The sequence below is a fragment of the Zingiber officinale genome, chromosome 10A (genome assembly GCF_018446385.1).
Source record: "Zingiber officinale cultivar Zhangliang chromosome 10A, Zo_v1.1, whole genome shotgun sequence".
In the NCBI taxonomy this organism is placed as follows: domain Eukaryota; kingdom Viridiplantae; phylum Streptophyta; class Magnoliopsida; order Zingiberales; family Zingiberaceae; genus Zingiber; species Zingiber officinale.
Window position 1 is genome coordinate 37,192,285 of NC_056004.1, and position 24,355 is coordinate 37,216,639.

The window sequence follows — 24,355 nt, forward strand, 5'->3', positions numbered from 1 at the left end:
GTTGACCCCCACGGGTCACAGGCCTAGGTGGGTCAGCCCAGGCGAGCTTGGGTTGATAAAATTCTAACCCAACCAACTTAAATTGTTTGATGGGATAGGCCAACCCGACGGACCCAACTCAAATTGACGGCTCTAAATATAAGATAGTGAAACATAAGATTATGCAAATAAAAGTGTATAAATGGACTCCTTATGAGATACTAAATACAACATTGCATTTTACTCTTTGGACTAAAATATAATTTGTTAGTGGTACTCTATAATATAATTTAAACTTTAGTTAATCACACAATGTGTCTTCCTTTGTGCTGACCCATTGTGCACATAATTAGACACTTTTTATGAAATATATATTGATACATAGCTCACAAAAACTTTAATCAGCTATGCAATATTTCTTCCTTTAGGTTGATATATTTTTGTGCATGATCTGAACAAAAAATATTTTATTTTTTAGTTGTAAGCTACCTTTGAACATATATCTAACATAAAAATAATTTTCCTTTGGACCAATTATTTTTAGTATAAATGTACATCTATTTATATAAAATACATTAAATTTACCTAAGATATCTTCCTTTGGACTGACATAATAGTTTAATTTATCAGTACGTGTGTAGATAGACCAAAAAAAATTCTTGGGAACTTTAATCAAATATATAATCATTTGATAAGACTTAATTGTTAAGAATTAGGCTTATCAATCGATTGACACTTGATAATTAATTGACATCAATCAATTGATTGCCTCAATCGACTTGAGAGCCTACTATGTCCAACTTTTGGACCATCAATCGATTAATGGTATGTGTCAATCGATTGTTAATAACCAATCGATTTTGACATTACATTAATTAATCGATTGTTGATTCCTGAGAATCGATTGATAATGACCAATCAATCCCAAAGCATTTTGTGTTCAGCTTCTAAATTGGCAATTGATTGCTAAAAGCTAGCAATCAATTGCCTCAAGCAGTCAATCAGGATAATCTAGTCAAATCGATTTTGTATTCACACTCAAGGCCATCAATAGATTGGTGGTACCTTCAATTGATTATAGTAGATCACTTTAAATCGCTATTGTGTCCAACCTTAATACCATCAATCGATTGGCGAAAAATGACAAATCGATTGGCAGCTACAGTCAAACCTGGTAGTTGATTAAAAATCGATTCTAAGTTTGATCCAGTCATGCCAATCGATGTTGAATCAATGCAATCAATTGGTGCCAACTAATCAAATGGGTTAATTGATTCTTGTCGACTTTGTTCGCTATTTTAGGCTTGATACTCGATTATTTGACCAAGGCAATCAATTGCTCTATAGTGAATTTGACCTAAATGGATCCAACTGTGATGGTTCTTCCTGAAGACGATGGCAATTCACCACTGTTCTTTGTGTTCTTCATGAAAAAGTGAAAAACTTGGAAAACACAAACTTTTCCTAGGTTGTCTTTACTTGATCTTCGACGATCAAACATTGGTTTATACTAGTAAAACCTTATCTAGCATAAAACAATGAAAACGACGAAAACTCTTAATTTATTGCCATAAGATCGATGAAATAACCTCATTCTAATACCACTTATTAGAACTTGTAAATCCTAAGTCACATGAATTCTAATAATAGAGAATACAAGAACATGTAAAGGATCTAGTTTCATCAATTGTTATGGTAGAGAAAAATGAAAACATTGAAACAACAACAATGAACCTGATTGCAACGAAAAAGCCATTGTTGTAAAATGTTATCCTCGTCAAGATCTAAAAAAAAAAAAAATGACAGATCCGCTACCTTGGTGCCTTTAATGTTAGCCCCACGGATATGGAGAAAGGTAAATACAGGTACACAGGCCATAAGCGCATGGTGGGGTAAACCCTAAGTTGTCAGTTCCTGAGAATCGACCCCTGGTCATTACGCTAGAGATGCCATGCACTCACCATTTGCGCTACGTCCTGGGGGCCCTCGTCAAGGTCTTGAGATCCTGCGGAAGGAGGAGGAAAGGCTTTTTGAAGGAACTAGTGTGAAGACACTGAAAATTCTCGTCAATGAGAAACGAGAAGTTCTGTCTGATGCCATAATCCAACGGGAACCGATCCAAAATATAGTAGATTCGCATCCATTATTAACCCATTAATGATAACAGATCGAGCTAAAAGGGTCTACATATCTAATCCACATCTAATAATTTGAAACGTAATAAGTCAGAGCTAAATCACTTAACAGGTTCAGTATCTTAACGATATAATCCGTATGAACGAATAGAAGATTAAATCCAACATTGCATGGCCACAAAGAAGTTTATGAAATCATTCACCAGTTTAGCAAATTCTTTTATGTCTGCTATTGATAAAAACAAATCAATCTCATAGTTCCATATTGAACATAAAATTGCTTACGGATAATCTCTGTCAGCTTAGTTGGGGGTAAAATGACAAGTCATATAAGAAGAGATGAAAATGATTGCAAACAACGAAGATAAGACCTGCCATAACATTGCTAACTCCGGCTACGGAAATTTAAGATGAGGACACAATTGCAAATTTTATCTTTCCGAGAGGATAGATACGACAAACTTTATTTTGGAAGGGATATCCGTGCAAATTTGCCTAACCATATTGAGAAGCAACCCACTCTAATCCACAAACCTCTTCTTCTTCGATGGCTTCCGTCGCTTTACCTGCCATCTCCAGCTACACCGCACTCCCTCGCATCCTCGTCGGAGGTAGGTTCAATTCGACCTCCGGATTGGTCGGTGGAGGAAGCCTCGTCCGACGTTCCCTCCCTTGCCTCTGCAGTGCCAGGAAGCTCAGAACATTCCGGGCAGAAACCCCTGATGTCAGTAAGAGGGAACGAGAACCAATGTTGCCTCCTTATAATGTGCTCATCACCGGTTCCACTAAAGGTCTTTGCTTTTACCTTTATGCATCTTTGTGGGAGACTATTTATGTGGAAAGTGAAAGAGTTATTAATAGCTAGCGTTTTGGGGTTTCAGGGTTTGTCTTTTTTGCGATGTTCTTTTTTTTTTTATGGTCATTTTTCAATCTTTTTATAGTGAAAATTTTGGAAAATTGCAGACCTAATTTATATCAGAGAAAGAACTACATTTCCCTTTCCTGCAAATAGACACATTTATTTGCTTTCGCTATTGCTACTATGTGTTGTTCCACCAATCTCTTTACATCCGTAAGAGTTATGTTTTTTGCTTGTGTTACTTTTGGGTGTCCTTTCTCCTTTTTTTTTTGATACTGTCAAGCCTCAAAAAGAATAACTGCAGGCTACTACAATTGATCACTACTGTATATTTACCTATTTGGATGGATGGTGCATTAACTTGTTTTGTCTTCTTAGGCTATTATGCATCTGAAACCAAACACAAACCCTTCTATATATAACCAAACTAATGTCATGAACGATTATACTCATCAATGTGATTAGTTTGAGATTTACAACTTATTGCGCAGGATACAGAGATTACTGACAAATATTCAAATTTAATATGCATGCTTGCTTCTACTTGATTATACTTTTGTAGGAACTTTAATTTCTTTCCTACGTAGACTATTCAGGTTGTTGTCCCTCTTAAGTGACATTGTTCTCTAATTTGCCAGGAATTGGATATGCACTTGCGAGGGAATTTTTAAAGGCAGGTGATAATGTTTTAATATGCTCAAGATCAGGTATAGAATTGCAATTCTTTAACCTTAATTAGGGCTTCTTTTATGTTTAATTTGTAACTGATTTTTGATTAAGTCAATTTCCCACATATGCTTATTTTAGTCATTCTACATGTCTTGTATCTTGCATTCCTTTTGGACCTAAGTAATGATATTGAAGTTGTTATACTGGTCATATGCTGGTACTCTGCAGCTGAACGTGTGGAATCAGTGCTCCGGGACTTGAGAAAGGAATTCGGAGAGCGAGTGTGGGTAATGCATCCCCTTTAATTAAATGTTGAAGCATTTTTCTTGCTAATTAGAGTGTTATATGTCATTCCAGGGAACTGTATGTGATGTTAGAGAAGGAAAGGATGTCAAAGCGTTGGTTTCTTTTGCGCATGAAACTCTAGGATATATTGACATATGGGTATACAATCTGGCTTAAAAGGTCATTCTAATTTACTTATCTGTTGACATTTATTGTGCCCTTGCAGTTTTATAGGATGAAAAAAAATGTTTGGCATTTAATCTTAGTTGAGAGGGAAAAAAATTAAATTGTATAAATAACACTGGAGGAGATTATAATCCATGTATGTTTGATGTCCATGCCTAACTAAATATGCAAAAATATAGTTGTTTCTAAAAGTCCTCCTTACAGTGAAGCATAGATGTGATGCCATTTGTATCCAGTTTGTTACATAAATTTGGAAAGGTTCCATAATAGAACAATAAAAAATAAAAAGACACTCAACCAATATCATATTGGGACAATGTTTGAAGTTTGACAACACAATTTTTAAAATAGTTGACTGCAGGACTAAAGTTGATAACAATCTTTAAGTGAAATATCTTAAAAATAACTTGGTGATGATCTTCAAAATGACACAATACAATCTTGTTTGTTAACTAAGACTTGGATTGACTTTATCTAATCTTCAAAAGAAGACTAGATATATTAAATCTTTTCTTAATTCACCCTGATTAAAGATAATATTATAGGATTCTGATTTCTGAAGTATGCGAGGATGTAAGATTATGATGACAATATCTACTCTTGAAAGGACAAGTTAATATCAAGAAAGAGATTAAATCAGATTATTGTTGAAACAATGTTCAAACAGAATGTGCCAGGTTATCAATGATTTTCGTTTTGCACAGAAGTTCCTAATATGGCTCTTCAGTATAACCTTGGATCTTATGTTTACATGGAGCTTTTGCCTTTCATAGAGGCCGCCTCCTGAAAGACTCAGATAGTGGATACCATCTTTTATAACAGTGAGAAATGTTAATTTGACATGAAAAAACACATCACAATATTGATCATCAAGGTAATAGTTCAATCCACATACAGTTGATATTTCCACATAATACTGACCATTAATTATCATAGCTCACTAGCATAGCTCATTTAGTTGTTCCACTGGAGTCTGCTAGTGCATTCTGGTGGGCATGCATAGACTAATAGGATATACAACTTTCAGTATGTTTTGCTATCAACAGCAGATAAATACTACTATATATCTGGAAGTATGCTACTGGTGATGTACTTTTATGCATTATCTTGGAGTTTTACGAGCTGTAGAATGTTGAGATTCATTGAGTCTGAAAAGGTTGCTATTCTTATGTTTATTATTGATTCTTAGTTGTTCCAAATATCCTTCTAAACCTGAAAAAAACTACAGATTAATAATGCTGGATCAAATGCATACAGTTACAAACCATTGGCTGAAACATCTGATGACGATCTTATGTAAGTGGCTTCTTAATAATAAACCTCCTTTGATCTCTTTATGTTGGATATGATCTCTTTCAAACACATAATTCTGATAGTTTAACTTTATGTTAAGGGAAGTTGTAACCACAAATACACTGGGTTTGATGATTTGTTGTCGTGAGGTACTGTTATTGTAATTGGTTTTGTTTCGCACAATCTTATTATGGTTTCTTTGTAGCATTTATGCCTTTGTGTATATTATAGGCAATAAATATGATGTTTGACCAGCCTCGAGGTGGTCATATATTTAACATTGATGGAGCGGGTTCAGATGGAAGACCAACACCAAGGTTAACTTTCCTTGAGTTCCTATTATTAGTGGTGGGAACAATTATTGATTTTCCAGAGAATTATATGAAAATATGAATAATAGAATAAGTGATGCTAATACAACTCTCTTTCTTCTCCTAGTCATCCTATGTTATCGAGTGACACATATCTGGTAACCCTATATTGTTCATCTTATATGTTATTTGGAATTACTTGTGTCCACTTGTCAGATTTGCTGCCTATGGGGCAACCAAGCGAAGTGTTGTGCATCTCACCAAGTCCTTGCAGGTAGCTGTTATTAATATAAATGATTCATTTGGATAATTTTGCTAATAAACAAAAGCTTTTCATTCAATCCCTTTATATGAAAAAATTGTTTGAAGATCATAATTTGTTGACCTTTGGATTTAGCTAAGCCCTAACTGTTCTCAATTTTGCTGTGTTTGAGGATCATTTAATAATGGCTTCTCAACCGAGAAAAAGAATACAAACTGTCATGCAATCAGCATTGTTTAGGATGTCGGGGAATAAAGTTGATGTGTATTAGGTGTTGAAAATATGAAGAAGAAGAAAAATCTTCTCATCATGATTGATGTTTCTTATACAGCACTTATAGTGTTTACCTCCCACAACTCATGATGATTGATCTTACAAATATACGGTGGGTTTTAAAAAAATGGCAAAATCCATAATTTTGGTATCTAGTTCTGTATCATTCTTAGGCAGCTCTTGAGGGTGGTATTGGACCATTATAGAGATGGTAGGCAAGTTGACATCAGCAAAAAAGGTGGTTACAACACACAAAACTCCTCTCAATTTAGAGTTTGGGAGAGTTTCCCTGTACTCATCCTTAGCCCTATGTAGTAATATAATAGATTAGGCTACTGTGCAACAATCAAGCAATACTACAATGCAAGAACTATTGTTATTGTAATTAACACCATCACGAACCATTTCTACTGCAGGTCCTTTTTTTTTTAATTGTAAATATTGGTCAGTACAGTATCTACACACTAAGAAGGGGAGCCTTAGCGTAACGGTAAAGTTGTTGCTTTGTGGGTTCGAATCCTGGAATAGCCTTTTGCAAAAAACAAGGTAAGGCTACGTACAATGAATCCTTCTCCAGGACTCCGTATGACAGGAGCTTCGTGCACTGGTTGGGCTGTCCTTTTTTTACGGTATCTGTCACACCCCATGACCGTGACCGACCGGGGGTTGACATCGGCGTTGCTTTCAACCCAAAGTTCGAAAACAACCAGCCTTAGTAGTATAGTAATTGCCACATAAAGTCAGTCTTTACATACCTAACACAAAAGTACGTCGTTTTCATTGCTCAACAAATTACATTACATCCCCCTAACTAAATTAAGAAATTTATAGCTACAGCAGATTTCTAGTCCTCCTGTCCGAAATTTAAGTTGGTTGACCATCCCTAGAACTCGGATTGTTCTCTATCCTCGTTCTCATTCTCGGCGCCCCTTTCATCTTTATCTGTAATGGGTTGTGAGGGGGTGAGCGATTTGGGAATCACTCGGCAATTGGGGGACACCACAAAAATACTGAAATTCTTGAGAAGCAGTAGTAAAATAACAGAATTTAGATACAGATTTTCACGTGGTCACTTAAATTGGATCATGTTCCGCATGGCTTAACTGATATCAGCCCTCTAGAATTATCCCTCCTAGAGGAGAGGTCGGAGATCAGAAATATCACAGAAGTCAGAAATCAGATGTCAGACATGTTCGGAATACGTATTCCTACCATTTAGTTCATGATTAACCTAGTGCCCAAAATTACGGAAGTAATGGAAATCAGTAATCAGAAATGTTCAGAAGTGAAACAATTTAATTGCAGGGAATAAAAGACCATTGCTTTCAAAAAATTACAGAATTTGCGTAATAGGTCCACTTACCCTTTCCTTGGAAGTTGTTACCGCGATGATTTCTTGCACAACACGAATCTGCCGAGGTTCCGTCTTCTCTTACGATCCAACCTTCCCTCCGATAAGTGTGAGGTTATTTATAGTGGTGGGGGTGAGGATTTGGTCCCCCACTAACCCCACTACTTTCACCTTCCATTATTCGGTCGGTCTTCACGTTTCTCCCTCCTTATGTGAAGTTTCGTCCTCGAAACTTGGCTTGCCTTAAACCTCAAAAAGATGTAGGTATAGTACACACATTTCCTCTTCCCGTTCCCAAGTAGCCTCCCTGGTAGTATGGTTGGACCATTGGATTTTAACATACGGAATAGTCCTTCGTCTCAACACCTGATCCTTTGAATCCATGATTCGAATCGGGATCTCTTCATACTTCAGGTTTTCCCTTAAGTTTCCTTAAGTCACCAACGGTTCCTGCCTTCAGGATATGACTCGGGTCCCCTACATATCTTCTCAATTGAGAGACATGGAAGACATTGTGGATTCTTGATAATGTCGGGGGTAAGGCTAGTCTGTATGATAGGGAACCAACCCTTCCTAAGACTTCAAATGGTCCTACGTATCTAGGACTCAGCTTCTCTGTTTTTCCAAATCTCACCACACCTTTCATCGGCGAATGCTTTATGTGTACTTTCTCATCGATATCAAATTCTAAGGGCCTTCGTTTTGCGTCAGTCCAACCTTTTTGACGATCTTGGGCTATCTTTAGTTGCTCTCGAATAATTTCCACCTTGCGCATGGTGGCTTGTATAAGCTCGGGCCCCATAAGAGTTTTCTCTCCTATTTTGTCCCAGTATAAGGGCGATCGACATTTTTGTCCATACAATGCCTCATATGGTGCCATACTGATGCTGCTGTGGTAGCTATTATTATAAGCAAACTCGATTAAAGGCAGCAGATCGGTCCAATTTGAATTAAAATCTAGTGTGTATGGCTGTAGCATATCTTCAAGTGTTTGGATGGTCCTTTCCGTCTGCCCATCCGTTTATGGATGGTAAGCAGTGCAAAGAGTCACTCTGAAGCCCATTGCTTGTCGGAAGCTTTTCCAAAATCTAGACGCAAATCTTGGATCCCTGTCGGACAAGATACTCACTGGTACTCCATGCAATCGCACTATGTTATCCATATAAAGGTTTGCTAGCTTGTCGAGATTATAATTTATGTGGACTGGCATAAAGTGAGCGGACTTGGTGAGTCTGTCCACTATTACCCATATAGTGTCATGACTCTGGCGCGATCTCGGTAACCCTACCACGAAATCCATTGCGATGTGTTCCTATTTCCATTTTGGAATTTCTAATGGTTGTAAGAGTCCCCCAGGTTCTGGTGTTCGGCCTTCACTTGTTGACACACCAAACACTTAGCTACGAAGTCTGCTAGGTCTCGCTTCATTCCACTCCACCAGAAACTTTTCTTCAAGTCTCTATACATTTTTTTGCTATCGGGGTAAATCGAGAATTTAGATTTGTGTGCCTCAGATAGTATTTCCTTTCGAAGGTTGTCGATATCTGGTACCCATAGTCGTTCCCTCATCTAAACTGTGTCATTACCATCTATCTTAAGTTTTGAAGCTTTTCCATCCTGTACTTGGGCTTTGAGTCTACTCCAATTAGGGTCTTGGTTCTGGCTCGTTTTGATTCTTTCGCGTATGCACGGTTCGGCTGACACTGAAGCAAGAATCATCTTTCCCAAATTTTCCCGGCTCAAAGCATCCGTCACTTTGTTGGCTTTTTCCACCAGGAATGAGGTCACCACCTCTAGTTTAACTTCTTGGGGAACCTCCAACAATCGGAGATGATTTTCTATCTCTTTCAACCAGTTTTGTCCCACATTCGGATCTGAGTTCCCATCAAAGCTCGGAACTCTTGCCCTCCGAAGGGACTCATAATGGTGCTTAGTCCCATTAGGTTGAGGGACTGGTGGTGGTGGTTGGTTAGGGGTTGGGTTTACCAACCCTTGAAGTGTGGTCGCCACTATTATTTCTATAGCCATTAGGTCTTCGTGCCTTAAACCTGGTGCTCTGGGTGGTGGTTGTTCACAACCCCCAGTTTCGTTGTCATTTGGTGGTCTTGGTGGTGGTTGTTCATTACCGCCTGCTTCATTGTTATTTTCTCTTGAAAAAAAACGTAGCGTGGGCTACGATTTGCTTGCGGTGCCATTTCCTACATGATCATGATATTTTAAAAAGTCATTGGGATGTGTAACTTAATGCCAGGACAGAGTAAAGAAAGATCGTTTTAAATGATTTCAACGAATAAACACCCAACATAACATAATGAGACACTCTATTCTAACTCTCAGTTGTCTGTTGCCAAGTCTATTATTTCCTTGTCTCCTAACTACTCATCTTCCATAGGGTCCTCTTCGGGGCCCTCTTCTTCTTCCCCATTACTGTCTTCTCCTTGTTGTTGGTCCATAGCTTCGAGTAAGACTGCGTTTTGTTCACCTAGGAGTTATATTTCGCCTTGCAGTTCCAACACCTAGTTCTCCATTTGATTGTAGTACTCGTCATATTCCTGCTGGATATGATCCATCTGTTGCTGCAGGATTTGTTTTTGCACCAATAGTGCATTTGTCTGAGCGGTGAGTCCTCCAATTTTGTCTTGGGCCTCTCGCAATTCTTCTAGGGTGTCTTTGAGTTGTTTCTCTGCAGCGCGGTGATAAAAGGCAAGTCGTGTTACGTCTGCTCGGAGGTGGTCGGTTAATTCCTGAAATTCGGTCTTCACTTGTCGTTCGCATGCTAAGGCCATTTTCAGTTCCTCGATCTCTCCCTCTAACTGCCTAGTTACTTTGGCTGTATTAGCCATCGTCCTACACCCAACACAACAAGGTAATGTTTACTCCTAGGTTGGCCAATTGTTCGATTGTTTAATGTATCCTATATGTATATATATATATATACCCCTTGATGGTTAACACAATAGATAAATGTTGGACTTTAAACTCGTGAACGTAACAGTAGAAAAGAATGGGCGATAAATGAAATGGATAAGCATAGGTTAAAGTTCATGATAGTGGATGAAGTTTAAACTAGCTAAAATGGAAAGAAAGAAGGACAAAGAAAATAAATTAAAAAAAATATATGTACCGAATAGAATGGATAAAATTTCATGAACAGTACACATTCAAATTAGTGAAATTAGAAAGGAAAGAAGGAAGAAGGGGAGCCTTGGCGCAACGGTAAAGTTGTTGCCATGTCACCAAAAGGTCACGGGTTCGAATCCTGGAAACAACCTCTTGCAAAAAAACAGGATAAGGCTGCGTACAATGGATCCTTCCCCGGGACCCCGCATGGCGGGAGCTTCGTGCACCGGGCTACCCCTTTTTTTTTTTTTTTAGAAAAAAGAAGGAAACAAGCAAATAAATATGTAATTAAAATAACAAGGTCTAGCTACCATGCATGTAGCAACTGGATAGAATTCACAGAACATACTGTTAGAAGAGAAAGAAAGAAAGAAAATTAAAATAGATAAATAATTAAAAATAAACAAAACAGAATGGACAAAATCTAGTTAACATGCATATAGAAGAACAGAAATGGAAATCATGCACACAAAAATCCAAAATTCTACCTCTTTTCTTCTTGGCAGAAGCTTTACATGATTAGGGGAAAAGAACTTGGCTATGATACTACTAAAATGTCACACCCCACGGCCGGGACCGACCGGGGGCTGACATCGGCGTTGCTTTCAACCCAAAGTTCGAAAACAACCAGCCTCAATAGTATAGTAATTGCCACGTAAAGTCAGTCTTTACATACCTAACACAAAAGTACGTCGTTTTCATTGCTCAACAAATTACATTACATCCCCCTAACTAAATTAAGAAATTCATAACTGCAGTAGATTTCTAGTCCTCCCGTCCGAAATTTGAGCCGGTTCACCATCCCCAGAACTCGGCTTGTTCTCTATGCTCGTTCTCATTCTCGGCGCCCCTTTCATCTTCATCTGTAATGGGTTATAAGGGGGTGAGCAATTTGGGAATCACTCAACAAGTGGGGGACACCCCACAAATACTGAAATTCTTGAGAAGCGGTAGTAAAATAACAGAATTTAGACACAGATTTTCACGTGGGCACTTAAATTGGATCATGTTCCGCATGGTTTAACTGATATCAGCCCTCTAGAATTATTCCTCCTAGAGGAGAGGTCGGAGATCAGAAATATCACAGAATTCAGAAATCAGATGTCAGACATGTTCGGAATACATATTCCTACCATTTAGTTCATGAGCAGCCTAGTGCCGAAAATTACAGAAGTAATAGAAATCAGTAATCAGAAATGTTCAGAAGTGAAACAATTTAATTGCAGGGAATAAAAGACCATTGCTTTAAAAAAAATACAGAATTTGCGTAATAGGTCCACTTACCCTTTCCTTGGAAGTTGCTACCGCGGTGACCTCTTCTTCCTTTCACAACACGAATCTGCCGAGGTTCCGTCTTCTCTTACGATTCAATCTTCCCTCCGATAAGTGTGAGGTTATTTATAGTGGTGGGGGTGAAGATTTGGTCCCCCACTAACTCCACTACTTCCACCTTCCATTATCCCACCACTCCATTATAGTGGTGGGGGTGAGGATTTGATCCTCCACTAACCCCACTACTTTCACCTTCCATTATCCGACCGGTCTTCACAGTATGTACACACTTGTATATGCATCCATGACTCACAAGGACTGTAAACAATATTATATATACTTCAGAGTCATTTTTTCAGTTGTACCATTTTCAGTTAGAATTTGTAATTTCTAGTGACTCAAAGACTGATGTTCCCTGTATCTTCATCCCCGAAATAAACAGTTCATTCTGTTTGTGTCCAGGCAGAGTTGCAGATGCATGAAGTGAAAAACGTTATGGTGCACAACTTATCGGTAACGAGCTACCATGTGCTATTAATTTTACTATTAACTCATCTAAGTTTCTCCATTATGTAAAACTATATTATGTTAGTTATTTGAAGATTTAATTTGAAAGGTTGTTTCAGAAATGGTTGATATAAGTATTCTTCATTTGTTTGATATGGAGCCTATTTTCAGCCTGGTATGGTCACTACGGATCTTCTTATGTCGGGAGCCATTACTAAACAAGTACTGCACCAATTTGCAATTTGGTTTTCCATGACATCCAGCTGTTTGTTCTCATCTAACACAAACACAAATTGCAGGCCAAATTTTTTATCAATATACTAGCTGAGCCTCCTGAAGTGGTAATTACTAATCTGTGTGATCGTTTGTTACATATCTGGATTTAAACATATATTGTTTGATCATCTTAATCTGTAGATAGTGCCTGTGCCAAACATTGTTGTTCTCCATTACAGAAGTCTAGTCAAACAAATTGGTGTCATACAAATAACTGCTGTTGGCCATGGCTTAGGTTGAATGACAGAAGAATTAATACTTAGTGAGTCAATTGTTCATCTTCTTGAGGTTGTGATTACTGTGAGAAGGGGAAGGGGGAGAAAGAAATGGAAAGGAAAGGAGAAGAGGAAGACACAATACTGATTACTAGGAAGAAAAAACAGGGAAAGGAGTTGGAAAGGGTATATTATGGATGTCTTATTTCTGTTCTCCATTGTGAACTCATCGGTCACCTCCCTTTCCTCCCAACCACCACCATCAATCACGAGGCCAACACGAGAAAGGACTAAATTGTTGATATCTTCTTTTTGCTCTCCAGTCTCCACTATGAACTAAGCTGGTCACTCCTTTTCGTCCACACTGCCGTCAGTCATGAGGCAACCCCGAACATGACCTATTGAGGCAACCAGTCAACCACAAGGCATGGTTGATCACTAGGCAATTGAGCTTTGTCATGGCGCCCCACCTTGGGATAAGATCAAGCTCTCAAACCCCGCCACCAACAACACCCTTGACACCCAAAAGCTCTGCCACAAACTCATTTTGGGCATCAACACTTGTGAAGACTTGAAAGACATGTTTGCTAGTCCCGCTAGGGAGGATTCTTGCATGTGAACTAGGCAGGCAAAGGAGATCAGAAGAACTCGTGGAATACCTCCGTAGAAAGCTTATTAAAAACCATGAATCTTGTGAGTCTAATGAGGTTGACTATTAGGCAGGAATTATCATCCTTTGTTGTTTTTTTTTCAGCCCCTTTCCTATGCTTCCACCATAGTTGGGCAGAAGCAAAAATGACCCAAATCCTTTCAGTGAAATAATCTATAACTCACTTCCACCCACAATTTATTGGAGTAATTAATGTAAGGGGGCATTCAGTCTCCTTCCTTTCTGTGGAATTAGATTCCTTTCTCTGAAGTAATTAGTGATGATCAGCAGGCAAACTGTGTTTGCTGATGACTATTTCAAATATCAGCTATGTGAATTGTTTTTATATCATGTGCCATAGCTCTTCAATCCCTTTTTTTCACTAACTTTACAAACTAATCCAAGAACTGTAAAACCATGCATTGCCTAGTGGCTCAGGATCTAAAAGTTAGTGTGAAGGTTTTAATTATATTCTGTTATATTTTTTATGGTCTAGTTGTACTTCCTACAAGATTAAACTGTTAGATCCTTCTGTTAATAACTAGCATTGATCCTGAGAAAATAGGTCTTACTTCCTAGAAACTAAAACCTGATCGGCACAGTTGAAAAGTGTTTCCTTGTCTGCACAAATTGAGCAACTGAAGATTACAACTAGACATCGAAAATTCAATAATTCTATAACAAATGTGCTTTAGTTAGGAAAAAGTTCAGTCCGTGCCTTCGATTTAACTATCTAGTAATCCAACACTGCTGATGGCATTCTGTCACTAGTTATCGAGTGATCCAACACTGAAAAAAAAAAATCCTAGTTTTCATCTTCCTGTTTAATTCTTTTTTTTTTTGTTTGTAATAGCTGTGGTTTCTAATTTTTGCGCACAACTAAAACTATTCATTGTAGGTTGCTGAATACCTTGTTTCATCCATCAGATCTATCCCTGGCAGTCAATCCATGAAGCCCACATACATTAGATTTCTCACAGGCTTCAAAGCTTACTCCCAGATTTTTTCAGTTAAGAAGAGTGTTATTATCGAGTTTGTTTGATGCTAGTTCTTCCATTCCATTTCAAATATTTCATATATGTTTCTCCTTTTGATTTGCTAAGAGAAAACACTAAGCTCATTCTTGCTTCTGATACCCAGAGACTTGCTTTCGGCGCTCGGCGAAACAGATACCTTATCGAAGATTGATCGGTCTGGCCATTTTGCAGGTCAGCAGCCTTGTTATAAACAATCATAATTGTTTTTTTTAAACCATTGGATTTAAATGAGCCAAAACTTGTGCTACTTGAAGGTGCTCTTGTTGTTCCACTAGTGTCAGTAATGAAAGAAAAATCTACAGGCTTCTGTATGGTCTACGCAGCAGAATGCACCAGTCTCGTTTAGTTGTACTGCCTAACTCTCAACTTAGCCAAATATTTTAGTTCCCTGTGCAGAAACATTGTAAATATGTTTGTTTGATTTCTCTCTACTTCTGCTTATCTACGTTCATACTTCAGGAATTCTAATTTAAAAAGAACAAATGAGAGTAGGAACTAAATCTTTTCGAAATCATTACACTGATGATTGATAGTTATTAAAATCAGACAGGAACCTGAGTTGGATACTTTACTAGGTCGGATTGGTTCATGGATAGTCTAAAATAAAGAAATAAATAATATATTATAAGGGGTTGTTCCCCTGCCCGTCCCCTGCGTGACTGCGTACGCCATTGAGGCTCCCACAGTGAAGCAGTCAACACTGCATATATAGATTTGTGAGCGTGTACCTTCCGTCTAGACGATTGAGTGGATTTTAAACGTTTGGATCACTTTTGGTCGGATTGGGTGGTGATTTGTCACATGATAGATTAGCTCCTCTTATTTAGAAGGTCGTTTGGTATCATAATTTATCTCCTTTCCACATGATCTTAGGGCAGATAGGTAAATGAAATGAGTATAATCATTTTTTTTTTATTTTACATCACGTCGATCTCACTTAAGTGATGCAGCAAGCCAATTGACCTCCTTTACTAAGTTATATATCAACACTTTTACTCAGACTTGACTTCCTAAGCTCTCTATATTGAGTTCGATTTCTCTATACTTGAAGTTGTTTTTCAAATCTTCCACTGAACTTAGTTCCGTGAGTTCTATGTTCAGTAATGACCCTAATTAGCACATCCCTCCATGAATGCCGTTTCTAACCAATAATGATTAAACAGTTGAAATTTCTATAATTAAATGATAATTAAATTGGAATCAATGACGAGAGCCATAGATTAATTCTAGATTTCCTTAATATCATAAACATGATCATGTGGATACCTCTCAACTCTCTATTTATAAACACCCAAGTACATATTTCATTTGTGGATGTATCTCTTTCTTTCTTATTACTATTGTTTATTACACTTTTAGGAACTTTAGCATTTCCTCTGACGTTTGTTTGCACAGGTGACACCATGCTATACAAGTCAGATTACATCTTCACTCTAGTAGCAACTGATAACAATTGAAATTAAAAACTCAATTCGAATCAAAATTACAAAGGGTACTTACATATTTATATACAAACTTATATCTATTCCTAGTAAACCTAACAAATCTGGGATTAATAAATAAAGAAATATACAACAATAATATACAATTATAATCCCAAAATATTAGGTGACATTGTCTTTCTTTATCCTTGGCAAGATCTTCCATTTGACATAATCTTTCTTGATTGTTGGCAAGATATTTTCCATCAAATATTTTCTCGTTTGATATTCCCTCTCAAATTGATGATTGTTGTCAACTAACATCAATGTACAAAGGGCATGAGGTTAGTGAACAGGTTAGTAACTTGATCATGAAACGAGACATGAACAAGATGAAAATTTTTATCATGAACTATTTTCGAATGTAATGACAATCAACCTCAATATCTTTGATTGGCTCATGTTGGATAGGATTAGTGGCGATGCTAATGACACTTGTATTATCTCCAAAGAGAGGAATAAAATCAGCACAAGTGACATCAAAATCAAGGAAAGTCGTCAGAGCAATATAATTTCAAAACTAATAGAAGACATATATATAGATCGTTACTTAATCTTTGTGGAAGATTCATATACCCTTTCTTGCTTCTTACATTTTCATGAAATGGGTGAGGCACCTAGAAAAACATATCAACATGTTGTAGAGCGATGAGAATCAACACATCCTAGATAATCAACATCGAAAAATGCTTATAGAGTGAGAGGTGTGTTTGAAGGGAAAAAAAGTATACGATCATAAGTGTCTTTGACATAGCAAATGATCTAATGAAGTACTAAGAGGTGATGACATCGAGGCTGAGAAATAAATTGATTGACAACTTGAACAACAAAAGATATTTCAGGATGTGTGATAGTCAAATAAACAAGATTGTTCACCAATTGTCGATACAAGTAGGATCAGAAATAGGTACACCATCATCCCATTTTAATTTCAAATTGAGTTCCATAGGAGTTGAACAACCTTTATTATTAGTCAAATTGGTTAACTTGATCAAATCCTCAATATACTTATGTTGTGTGAGAAAAAGATCATGAGAAGAATAAGATACTTCCAAACCTAGAAAATAAGAGTGCCAAGATCTTTCATATGAAAAGAATCATGAAGAGACTGTTTAAACTCATGAATTCCCTGTGGATCACTACCTGTGATGACCATATCATCTACATAAAGAAGTAAATTATAATACTGTGAGAGGAACGATGAGTAAACCTAGAGTAATCATTTGAACTTTCTTGGAAACTAATTGAACAAATACTTTGAGTAAAAATTTTCAAACCATGCTCGGTGCATGTTTAAGACCGTAACGAGATTTGTTAAGTTTGCAAAACACATAAGAATCACTAAGAGAATAAGCAGGGGACACTCCATAAAACAATTTCCTTCAAATGTCCATAAAGGAAAGCATTCTTTATATCTAATTAATACTGATATGGTGCATAATAGTAGGGTCTGGTCAAGGGAATGTGGCAGTCAGAAGTCAAGAGGGCGTGGTAGTCAGAAGTCAAGGGGACATGGTAGTCAGAAGTCAAGGAAATGTGATAGTCAGAAGTCAAGAGTACGTGACAATCTAAGGTCGAGAGTACACATCGCTCCTTAGAAGGGCTCTAACTGTTAAAGGTCACTGCTCGGTTAATATTCGGGCAGGAGACCTAGGTCAGGAATTTGGATTGGTTGCCCGGTCAGGTCGCCCAGGTCGGGAATTCAGAATGTTTGCTCAGTTGGGAGACCCAGGTCAGGAATTTGGACTGGTTGTCCAGTCGGGTCGCCCAGGTCGGGAATTCAGAATGTTTGCTCGATCGGGACGCCTAGGACAGGAATTTAGACTGGTTGCCCGGTCGGGATGGCCAGGTCGAGAATTCAGAATGTTTGCTCGGTCGGGGCGCCCGGGTCGGGAATTTAGACTGGTTTCCCGATCAGGATGCCCAGGTCGAGAATTCAGAATGATTGCTCGGTCGAGATGTCCGAATTAAGAAGTCAGACTGGCAACATAGGGAATAGTGAAGGAAGAGCAGGAACTATCTCTACCAGCCAGATTTTTCTCATAACAGACTTATATATATAAGAACTTGATACGTGTGGTCAAGATATGACGGGCTACTCAGATACATTCAGGTCAGGGGTTCTCTTGTTCATGCCCGATCAACAAAAACGATAATAGAGTCAGAGAATCGTAACCACCCGTCAGAGAATATCTGTTGTGTGTCACGGTATGTTCTAACGATCTGTGACTCACTGATAACCGAACCTTCCTTCGACCTATAAGAAGATGCCAAGTGTCCCTCACCGTCAGATAAGGTCTGACAACCGACATTCCCTGACACTTGCCAGAGGCCCAAAGTATGTATGGTCATATAAAAAGGGGTGTCATATCCCTTACGCAAGTACGACCATGAACTTTTTCGCATTTGTCTTCTACTTTCTGCGTTTTTACTGTTCTTATGGGGAAAAAGTACCTGACTTAGCGTCGGAGGACCTGTTCCGGGGACTTTTTCCCTGGTTCCTAGTCCCTAACGTGGAGGGTGCTCGTCTGAGTGTGTACAGGGAACCTCGCTCGTCATCCTCATCATCGCCCCTTGTCAGCATCCCGTGTGAGCCTGCCCTCAAAGTACTGAGGGTCTCCGTCACCTTCTATCAACACCAGTGACAACGTAGCCGGCCTCCATCTGACTCAGATTCCGGACGGGATTAATTTGGCACCGTTTGTGGGAACACACTTACCCGTTCTGGAACGTGAAGATGGAAGCAAACGAAGCCTATGGGGGAAGTGACTAAGCTAGCACCCCAATGGGCCGAGCCTTATAAAATCATTAAGAAGTTAGCATCAGGTGCCTATTACTTGTAGGATGCCGGGGGTAGGAAGCTAGACAGGCCTTGGAGCGCTAACTACCTGTAGCCTTATCGTACTTAATTACATCTCTCTTTTTGTAAACGAGTTAAGAAGGAAAAACAGGGCTGGGCGAATCTAACACTCTCGGTCAGGGGTCCCCACTACTCATACACTATATGATTCGATCGGATTGTAAGAACAGTGCATGTAAGTTTGGTTAATGTTCAAGTGGAATTATAGCCGGAATATAGACAGAAATAGATGGACATTGTTCAAATACATAGAGTGGGACTACTTGAACTCTACAAAAACCTCATCAAGTATCTCTCGCAGAATTCAACGATGGTTTAAGAAATCCTCCGGGGAAGTAGCCGATAAATACCCTTGTTCATATAATTGCCTGAGTGCCCCTGCAGCCCCGTATGCTATGGAGACCACAAAACGATCTCCCACTTGGGTGTCGAAGCCTGGGGAGCGTAAGTATTCCTCTCGGCTCACCCTTAGACTCTCTTGTTCGCCCGCCTTATAAGCCTCCAGAGTGCTAATATTAGCTGATAGAGCGGACTGAGCTTTGGATAGTTTGGCCTGCATATTTTGAAGTTCGGTGGCTTGGGATTCTAAGTCCCTGCTCTGGTCCATGAGGAGCAAGTCCTTAGACTGCAATTCTTGGATGCGCTGGTCCCGCTCTTGCTTATGGAGAGCATTTGACTTAATCTTTTCATCACGAAGGCGGCTAATCTCTAACTGAGCTTCCTTCAAAGCTTGATCTTGAGTTGCGTTCGCTCTCTTTAAATTTTGTATTTCTGCCCTTAATAGGTACCCGGTCGAGGCAGGGTCAGATTGCTGGGACTCCAGCTCCTCTACCCGGTCCTTCAGCTCTTTGTTGTGTCGGTATAAAAGAAATGTTGTTTGATTCAATACCATAGATTCGGCAAAAGCCTAGTCCAGAAAGCAAGTATTTATGGAGCGTAATAAGAAAGTTGTAAAAGATGATTAGAACTCACCTTCACATACACCTCAGAAAACCTGTCTGTTTGGGCAGACACAGGAAGATATTGCATTTGCTAGATACTTTTTTCCCAGCAGGTCGACAACTGACCTCTTATAATAAGGCGGCTAGTTGGAGCACTGGTCTGGTCGCTTAGGCATAGCTTGGAAGGCTTGGTGGTTTGATAATGGTGGTAGGTGCGATTTTGAGACTGCGAAGGGCCAGCAGCTGTTGCGCTGGGATTGGGGGGTTGTGAATGAGGCTGCTCTGCCTGGGTGTCGCTGGTAGAAGGGTGAGTTGATGGACCTGCGGAGGTGTTAGGGGGATTAGGAAAAGAGAAAGTAGACGGTTGTGCTAGGGAAGGTTGTGCCAGAGTTGCAAAAGTATGGGGGGCATATGTGCCAGAGAGGGACCCACGGGAGTTTAAGATGGCTATATGAGGACTTCTTTTTTAACAATCGGAGCTTTTCCTCATGAGATTCCTGTCTGAACCTCAGGTCAGGGCACAGGACCACCCGAGAATTGTGGACTTGAAGTAGCCGTTGAAGGTGGTCGGGAAGCCTGGGTCGTGAATGAACTCCCGGGGACCTGAGTAGAACTAGTCCTGGAGACCAGAGCAAGACCGGTAAATCTATGTCGGGGCCGACAAGATAAAGGCTGCTCATCTGAGTCCGAATCCTCTGAGGGGGTTCGGGACCGGTGAGTCAGGAGTGGAGGGGAGCTCTGGCCAACGGGATCAGTAGCAAAGCGCACGCGTGGAGCTGATCAGGGAACTGATCGAGGAGCTGTTGTTGCTGTTGACCCTGAGCGGGGAGCAGAGTGGGGAAGGCTCCTTCTGGCCAGTATGACGTGACCTCTACAGTTTATCTCCTGATCGATTTAAGGGAGGGGCTAGGTCTCAGACGCACGGTTTAGGGTATTGGCTGCATAAAGTATATCATAGTCAGAGTAGTACGACGAAGATAAGATAGGAGAAGTCGAGGTAAGATGGAACTTACCTAAGGAGTGAGGCAGTTCAGAAGAAATATGGCTCATCCTGAACAGGAATAATACATCTTTCGCCAGCAGTCTAAGCAAATCCAGCCGCTAGTCTGCTAGCTGCACCGAAGCTCCCATAAAGAGGGGATCTGTTTGAAAATCCCCCAAATTAGGAGCTACAGTAAGGATTGATTGCCACTGAGTCAGCCATTCCACGGCGGAAGGAAATTTTAAGAAACAATATTTATCTTTCCACTCAGCATTAGAAGAAGGAAGGAAGGCAAAGAAAGTAGTGTGAAGACGGACTTGGAGGCGGAACATGTAACGCCCCACCCCTTCCTGCTCAAGCTGACGGGGGTTACTTATCATTTCTTCTTTAAAACAGCGGAAGTCTTATCTATATTATATTCTTTTTTTTTTTTAAACATTTCCTTTACTTTTCAAATCATCATCACTAACTACTTATCATATAAAGTCACATAGCATGCTTAACATAACTTTAAGCCATAATACCAATGAGCATAATGAAATGTCATGGAGTCATAAAAGAACGACATAAGCATAATTCTTATTAACTAGAAGCAGGTCTTTCTCTTTAGCCGAGTCACTACTACACACGTCCTTCTTGCCCCCTCCTGCTGCTCCTTAGTACATCCATTCTTAGCCCTTATCTGTGGTACAAGGAAAGTAAGCTATGAGCACACAAGGCTCAGTAAGATCCTTTCCTACTCACAAAAACAAACGTATAGCATAGCATAATCTCCAAGGCATAAAGCATAAAGGCAAACTCATCATATCATGTATAAAAGCATCATGTCGTAACATAATCGTAAAGTATCATGGCATGTCATAAAGTAAATTCTAGCTTAACATAATATAGTCATAAGCATCATGATATATCATGGTAAAGTCATAAAGTGCATCCTAGCATAACATAACATAATCATAAGCATCATGACATATCATGGTCTAATCATAAAGTGTATCCTAGCATAACATAACATAATCATAAGTATCATGGCATATCATGCTATAATCATAAAGTGCATCCTAGCATAACATAACATAATCATAAGTATCATGACATATCATAACATAATCGTAAAGTGTTATGTGAGATGACTTTCAAAAACATGTATCATGAAAAATATATGCAACATGTCTTTTGAAAACTTATTACATACATACTTAAACATAATCTCAACATAATTAGGGCCCCGACTTGTACCACATACATAAATGCGCGCGTCCTTTGTTGGTCCAAGGTAGCACATCTTGAACCCTACACGGCATACATACTAGGCCCGTTTTTTAGTCCATCGACCTAGGGGCACTTAGGAGCCCATCTCTAACGAGGCCCGTTTTTTAGTCCATCGACCCCGGGGCGCTTATGGAGCCCACCCTTGGTACAAGCCATATAAAGTAAAGTAGCATGTCATACATATCATGGTTCTTATTATTTCATGCACATCATATTTTTTTTTCTTATCATACCATACAACATTTGGGCACACAGCTCATCATAATAGCATGTATAATTTGGGCACACAGCACATCATAAGTACATGCATAGTTTGGGCACACAACTCATCATAAATAGCATGCATAGTTTGGGCACACAGCTCATCATAATATCATGCATAACTTGGGCACACAGCTCATCATAAATAGCATGCATAATCTTGGGCACACAGCACATCATAAGGGTTACCAACATGCATAGATCATAAGTATACTTAATTAAACATAGAAGCATAGCAAGCTCTTACCACATTATAAAACATTGCATGTGAGGTACATGGGCAATCATATTTAGATCCCTAACCCTAATGTCATATAGTGGCCGAAACATATAGTTTTGACTTAGGTTAAAAATCAACATACAAGCATGTGAACCCTAAACCAATATCATATCATATACCATAAGGAACATCATGAGCATGTTTAGGTTAGGTTCTAAGCTTATAAACTTATCATGGCCGAATCTTATCAAGCATCACATTGGGGTTAAAATCAACATTCAAGCATGTGAACTCTAAACCAATTTCATAGCAAATATTACAAGGAACATCATGAGCATAAGTAGGTTAGGTTCCAAGTTTCCTAGGCCCTTAAACTTATTGTGGCCGAAACCTTTAAGGCTTGGAACTAGGTTTCGATTGTCATAAAAGTATGGAAACCCTAAACCAATATCATAGCAATTATTACAAGGAACATCATGAGCAAAATTAGGTTAGGTTCCAAGTTTCCTAGGCCCTTAAACTTGTTGTGGCCGAAACCTTTAAGGCTTGGAACTAGGTTTCAAGTGTCATAAAAGCATGGAAACCCTAAACCAATATCATAGCAATTATTACAAGGAACATCATGAGCATAATTATGTTAGGTTCCAAGTTTCCTAGGCCCTTAAACTTGTTGTGGCCGAAACCTTTAAGGCTTGGAACTAGGTTTCAAGTGTCATAAAAGCATGGAAACCCTAAACCAATATCATAGCAATTATTACAAGGAACATCATGAGCATAATTAGGTTAGGTTCCAAGTTTCCTAGGCCCTTAAACTTGTTGTGGCCGAAACCTTTAAGGTTTAGAACTTGGTTTCAAGTGTCATAAAAGCATGGAAACCCTAAAGCAATATCATAGCAATTATTACAAGGAACATCATGAGCATAATTAGGTTGGGTTCCAAGTTTCCTAGGCCCTTAAACTTGTTGTGGCCGAAAGTCCATGAAGCATGAAATAAGGTTCCACTCCACATACAAGCATGAGAAAAATCATGTTACTTCATATTCTATTATAAGGAAAAATCATAGCATGCTTGGTTTAGGTTTTAAGTTCTCCTAGGCCCTTAATCTTGTCTTGGACAAAAGTTTAAAGAGAGAAAATTAAAATTCTAAGCCACATATGAGTAAGAGGATATTAAGCAAAGCTCTTATCAAGGGTTCATATCATAAGAAGACATGGTGAGCATATTTAGGGTCTAATCTTTTCTAGGGTCCCTCTTCTTGTTGGCCGAACTTACCATGGATCACCCCTTAGGTTTTTAGAAATCTATTTTCATAAATGAAAGTGTTAGGACCGATGATCGCGGCTAGAGAGGGGGGGTGTGAATAGCCGCCCCAAATTCTTCGTTTCTTCCTATGATTAGGGTTAGCGCAGCGGAAATAAAACGAATAGAAACGAAAAAGGAGAAGCAAACCTCAACACGAAGATGTAACGAGGTTCGGAGATGAAACTCCTACTCCTCGGCGTGTCCGTAAGGTGGACGAAGCCTATCAATCCGTCGGTGGATGAGTCCCCTGAAAATCGGCTAATGTAAACTCCTTATGGGTGGAGAAACCTCGCCACAAAAACTTACAACAGCAAGAAGGAAATACAAAGAAGAGCAAGAACAAAATATACAATGAA

General features: G+C 39.0%; 1 protein-coding gene and 1 long non-coding RNA gene across 4 annotated transcripts; one reads left to right on the forward strand and one right to left on the reverse strand.

The window, feature by feature from the left end:
• The first annotated feature begins 2,602 nt into the window (after nt 1–2,602).
• On the forward strand, nt 2,603–15,193 carry LOC122027562 (chlorophyll(ide) b reductase NOL, chloroplastic-like). Of its 3 annotated transcripts, none has more exons than XR_006124454.1 (14): nt 2,604–2,905; nt 3,612–3,680; nt 3,871–3,929; nt 4,000–4,086; nt 5,342–5,409; nt 5,507–5,555; nt 5,638–5,723; nt 5,934–5,991; nt 12,458–12,508; nt 12,674–12,724; nt 12,802–12,843; nt 14,570–14,651; nt 14,783–14,850; nt 14,934–15,193. XR_006124454.1 is itself a non-coding variant. In XM_042586546.1 (14 exons), exons 1-13 carry the CDS (start codon nt 2,662–2,664, stop codon nt 14,828–14,830), a joined length of 1,023 nt encoding a protein of 340 aa, XP_042442480.1. In that variant the 5' UTR covers nt 2,605–2,661; the 3' UTR covers nt 14,831–14,850; nt 14,934–15,193. The 3 variants fall into 3 exon arrangements, 2 of the variants coding, with proteins under 2 accessions (XP_042442481.1, XP_042442480.1); XM_042586546.1 differs by having other exon boundaries at nt 2,605–2,905; nt 14,541–14,651; XM_042586547.1 differs by lacking the exons at nt 12,674–12,724; nt 12,802–12,843 and having other exon boundaries at nt 2,603–2,905; nt 14,541–14,651.
• LOC122027563 lies at nt 11,199–12,445 on the reverse strand. Its single transcript, XR_006124455.1, has 2 exons — nt 12,008–12,445; nt 11,199–11,586 (listed from the first exon to the last, which is right to left on the reverse strand). It is a non-coding gene; the product is annotated as an uncharacterized LOC122027563 (long non-coding RNA).
• Nucleotides 15,194–24,355: the final 9,162 nt, after the last annotated feature.